The 5,169-nt window shown below is 39.2% G+C and overlaps 1 protein-coding gene across 1 annotated transcript in view; it reads right to left on the bottom strand.

The window, feature by feature from the left end:
* The window catches only part of TTC3 (tetratricopeptide repeat domain 3), a 55,903-nt gene that overhangs the window by 49,055 nt on the left and 1,679 nt on the right, over positions 1 to 5,169 (bottom strand). The window contains exons 2-4 of the mRNA XM_034654345.1: positions 5,115 to 5,167; positions 3,913 to 3,976; positions 1,009 to 1,115 (exon numbers count right to left, since the gene is read on the bottom strand). Coding sequence (XP_034510236.1) covers positions 1,009 to 1,115; positions 3,913 to 3,976; positions 5,115 to 5,167 — 224 coding nt within the window. The remainder of the gene's footprint in view (positions 1 to 1,008; positions 1,116 to 3,912; positions 3,977 to 5,114; positions 5,168 to 5,169) is intronic.

The following is a 5,169-nucleotide window of genomic DNA, read 5'->3' on the forward strand; positions in this document are numbered from 1 at the left end:
AACAAAAAACAAAATATCGGAAAATAAATTTTTCTTTAGCAGAACAGTTTAAAATTATAACTATGCATTCAAAGAATGACCCTGTAATCNATGCATTCAAAGAATGACCCTGTAATGTTTTTGGTTTCTTTTGAGGGTTAACAAGGGGAGGGGAAGACTCAGGATTTTTCTGCTGAGTAACAGAACAACATAATACCTAAGCCCTTGTTATAAATTTAATTTTTTGTAGCAGCATCAAAATACAGTCATTTTTAAAGATGGGGCTTTACTAATTTCTCTTAGTGCTTTGGTATTAAAATCCTCCTTGAAGCATCTATCCAGGAATCAGCCTTATGTGAAAAGAAAGTTGACACCTGGTCTAACTGTGGCAGAAATGGTTTTGCAGGGTCTCCAGCATCACTTTCCCTAACCTCATGAACTCCTATATTCATTGTAAGATTTACAATTTCACTTTGCAATCAATATATATCTCTGTAGGCAATGGAGGGGTTAATTATAAAGACAGGTGGCAAAAGGTCCTACTGTGAATTTTGGTCGGGGGGATGTTTGATAGAACTAACTTTGTAAGTGATCGCTTCATTAGTGAACACTTTCCTTTAATGAGAACTACTCAGAAGGGCCCCTAAATACACACATACACATGCCTGTGTGTACAGAATAAGCTTCCTGGTGGCCAAGAACTTGTTAACACAGAGCTCCTAAAGGAAGCCACCAGAGAAGCAATTGTGGGAAAGGTGAAATAAGGTGAGCAGGGAGAAGACGTAATTCTCACTTTATACTTCACTGAATATTTTTTCTTCGTTTGAGCATGTATTTGGGGATTTTTAAAAATTAACACTGATATATCTCATCTTCCATGCCTTCCAGACATTTACGAACACCCAGGATTAATAATCCTTTGGCTAAAAATGACACTCTCCTAAAGATATGCCTTCAATATTTGAAAGGGATTTTAGTACTCATCATAGTTGCTATTTCAGATTTTCCCCCCCTTTTACTCTTTTCTTAAGAGGAGGCTATTAGGGGGGAAAAAACATACAGACGAAAAACATACCTGAACTTCTCCAATTCATTGTTTCGAGATTTTTGTTTTCCTTTATGTTTTGGAGGCTGACCTGTGAATACAAAGTATTTATTTCTGAAATCTGTTCATAAAAATCAACAAGCCTGAAAGCAAATCAATTAAAAATATGTAAATTGGAATAAGCAGCAAAGGCAGCAATATTTTATGTGAATGTAACTTAGTACAAACAGGTGAAAAATCAGCTAGAATGAAGTTTGTCTATACATGCTATAAAATTACTGTGAACATTAATTACAATGATATTATTTAGACCTAAAGTCGATACAGAGAGATATAGGCCATAGTTCCTGATCTCAGGTTGTTTATAATCAGATGGGAAGAAAAGACAGTCATCAGTAACGACACAACAGCCACCTTTAGGAAGAAGAGATGATAGCATGTTGTTACTGACATATTCATTCCATTTTAACTGCTTTTATAACTCACAGAGGTGAAATCACTTAAGGTCGAGTGGCCAGGAAAAGCCTTAGTGGGGACGCAGCATTTGTATTTAGCTTTAAGAAACAAGTAGGATTTGGGGCACCTGGGTGGCTCAGTCAGTTAAGCATCTGACTTTAGCGCAGGTCATGACCTCAGGGTTCTGGAATGGAGCCCCACAGTGCGCTCAGTGGAGAGTCTGCTTGTCCCTTTCCCTCTCCCTCTGACCCTTCCCCCTCTTGTACTTGCTCTCTCTCAAGTAAAGAATTAAAAATCTTAAAAAAAAAAAAAAAAAGGAAAAAAGAATGAAAGGAAGAGAGAGGAAGAAAAAAGAAACAAACAAGTAGGATTTGGATAGGATGGGCCAAACCCAAGAATGATATTCACTTTAAGAAACACTAAGTAAACCTGTGTGATCTAGTGAGTTGGGTAAGAAGAGAAGGTTAGAAACGGGCACTAAGGCCAGCTGGAGTGAGGGCTCACGGGTCCTTTGCTTCCGAATACTCCAACTCTGTGAGCCCAGCCTTTGTCCCACTGGCAAGAGCAGGAACCACTGCATACTTTGGAGCAGGGAGGGCCATGCACAAGTTATGTAGAAAAAAGCACAGCAATAGGCATAGGGTCTTTCTGATGGAAGCTTTGGGGAGAGACAGCAGAGGCAAGTCAGAACCTATGTATTAAGGAGCCAAGCTGGTTTGGATGGCCTCAGAAAACAAAAGAGGCTTCCAGAAAGGCAGAAGAGTTCTAATTTGATTCCTGCTGTCTGATTTCAGGCAAAACTACATACCCCTAACTCTGGAACCTCAATTTCTTTGAATACAGATGCTGAAGCATGGACGGTATTTAAAGTATTTACTTAAATGTGCTATCTGGGGGCGCCTGGGTGACACAGCGGTTAAGCGTCTGCCTTCGGCTCAGGGCGTGATCCCGGCGTTCTGGGATCGAGTCCCACATCAGGCTCCTCTGCTATGAGCCTGCTTCTTCCTCTCCCACTCCCCTTGCTTGTGCTCCCTCTCTCGCTGGCTGTCTCTATCTCTGTCAAATAAATAAATAAAATCTTTTTTAAAAAAATGTGCTATCTGATAACAGTCTAAGAAATATCAATAAATTAAAAGGTGTTTTCCAAAAGCAAAGTTTGATCTTCAAAGATTTTTCATGTGCTATTAGACTTACACCACGTAAGACAATCACTTGATAATTTTCCTCTTTATAATTTTCCAATGTGCTAAACAACGGGGATGGCCAGTGGTTAAATAGCTGGATATGTGGCACTGAAGCCTAAGAAAAGATAGAACCTCGGGAAGCAAAAGACAAAAATGGCTGCCAGAAGCAGAAACACTGAGAAGAAAATAAGCCAACAAGCAAGAGAAAGGAAAAGAGATCACTAACAAGATCACGAATCAGGTCAGCAATCTCACCCCCAATAACCTCTGAAAGCTTCAGACAAAAAATTTGTATCAAACAGCAACCCTGAGTCATCAAGAAAATCTGTATTTTTCTTAAACCGTTTTAAAAGGCAGGGAAGCAGGGGCGCCTGGGTGACTCAGTCGTTAAACATCTGCCTTTGGCTCAGGTCATGATCCCAGAGTCCTGGGACTGAGCCCCACATTGGGCTCCCTGCTCAGCGGGAAGCCTGCTTCTCCCTCTCCCACTCCCCTTGCTTGTGTTCCCTCTCTCGCTATGTCTCTGTCAAATAAATAAAATCTTTAAAAAAAAAAAAAAAGGCAGGGAAGCATATAATCTACTTTAGAATGATTTTCAACAAAATCTGGTCATGTAAAGGGAGACTGAGAAATAAATGGAATGAACGTGAATGGTCGCTTCTCTGGACACTTCATTTCCCAATGTAAATGAAGTACCGCTGTGTGTCTGTGTATTTACTAGATGCAGAAATAAACATACGCACTAAGTACATAGCAGTTAAACTACTATCAGCCTAAAGCATCCATTCTCAACATCGCCCCCAACAGGGTGAAAGTTAGTTATCAGGAGATGAAAAAAAAATCTAACGTTTTTAATATATAAAGCACAGATGTACACATAGGACATAAACAGTTGAACGGTATCTGTAATTGGTGGGTAAACAGGAAAAAAATATGTCTAAAAAGCCTCCTCGGTCAGAGGACTTCAACAAAATTAAAGTCGAGAAACACTGGCCTCACGGAGATTAGGTAGCAGACCAAAAAGAGTTTCATCCTCCCTTTCTATTCCATTTACTTGGATTTCCAAAATTAAATTTATCAAGTAATATGAAAAGACTGAACGCTCATTTCAAATAAATATTCAATGTTTTCTTAACACAGAAGCATTATAAAGTAAAAGGAGAGTAACAGCAAATGTACCCAAGGCTCGTCAAATGTTGGGGCTGGAGTTTTAGGGATGCTATATTAATTCTGCAACAACTTACGTACCTGATGGTGGTAGAAATTCCAGATGACAGTCACAATCATCTACCTTCAAAGCTTCATCTACCACCTACCCATGAAAACAAAATTCGTGAGATTTCCAAAAAAATAAAGCCATGAAGAATTCAATAGCTAAATAATAGAATAGAACAGAATTTACCCAAGTGCCTAAAATAACCAGCTGGTAATTAGGCTTAAATGAATAAACAAACAAAATAATAACTAATGATAAGAGATTCTAATATGACAAATTCTCTAATGATAATTCTACTTCTAACACCCAGCAGGATGCCTCACAGGTCTATTGTTCAATAAGTGTACTGAATAAATATTATTCCATCTTTCCTTATGCTCCTCTCCCTAACTCTGAGATTTTCATTAACAATAAAAGGACTACACAGTTAGCTGGAAAAGCTCCCTTAAATGCCTACTAGCCAAATACTCCAAAATACCATTTCCTTCTTTCCTCAAAAATCCTGGAAAGAAATATTAACATGGACTTGGTGATACCTGCCGAGTTTTTAGTACACTATTGTTCAAAGGAAAACTCAGATTCAGGTCATTGGGATACCAGTCACAGAGCCAGACTAAAAGGCCTAGAGGTGCCCTCAGAAACCATGAGGCCTGGGTGCTGGTGAGCACAGCAGGGAGTCAAGGCTGGGGACCACTGTGGGAATAGCAACAGAGGCTGCAGAAATGCCTTGGGCAGAGATGGGGAGGGCGTGCCACCAAGGCCCAATATAACACAAGTCGGGTGGACAGGCTCATGTGGCGCCAGGCAGCCAAGTAGACTGCAAAAGGGAAAAGGGAGGAAAAGAAAAAACCAAAGCACTGTAAGGAATGGGGTGACATGGCCACCAGACACCATTGTCACTCATTCCCAAGTGGCTATCTGAGACATGTAAAGCAGGAAAAGCATACAAAGAGAACTATCCAAGTAGTAAAATGAAATTTAGAAAAAAAATATTTTGAAAACACATCAATGTGATTGCAAAAGAAACTCTGTGATGCTGAAATAGTCTCTTCATGTAGCTGAAAGGAGGTAGTTGGAATATTAAAAAGAGAGAATTATTCTCTTCATATCACAGGCAAAAAGGGATTCATATAGCCAAAATATTCATTTTCCATTATCACCAGAATACTATTGTAAAAACATGAGATTATCTATACTTGAAATCATTTTAGTTTTAAGTTTTAATTGAACCTACCTTTAGATTCTGATTACCACCGTTTGCCATTTCGTNGTTAGTTTTTCTGGAATCT

Source organism: Ailuropoda melanoleuca, chromosome 1 (assembly GCF_002007445.2).
Source record: "Ailuropoda melanoleuca isolate Jingjing chromosome 1, ASM200744v2, whole genome shotgun sequence".
Taxonomy (NCBI): Eukaryota; Metazoa; Chordata; class Mammalia; order Carnivora; family Ursidae; genus Ailuropoda; species Ailuropoda melanoleuca.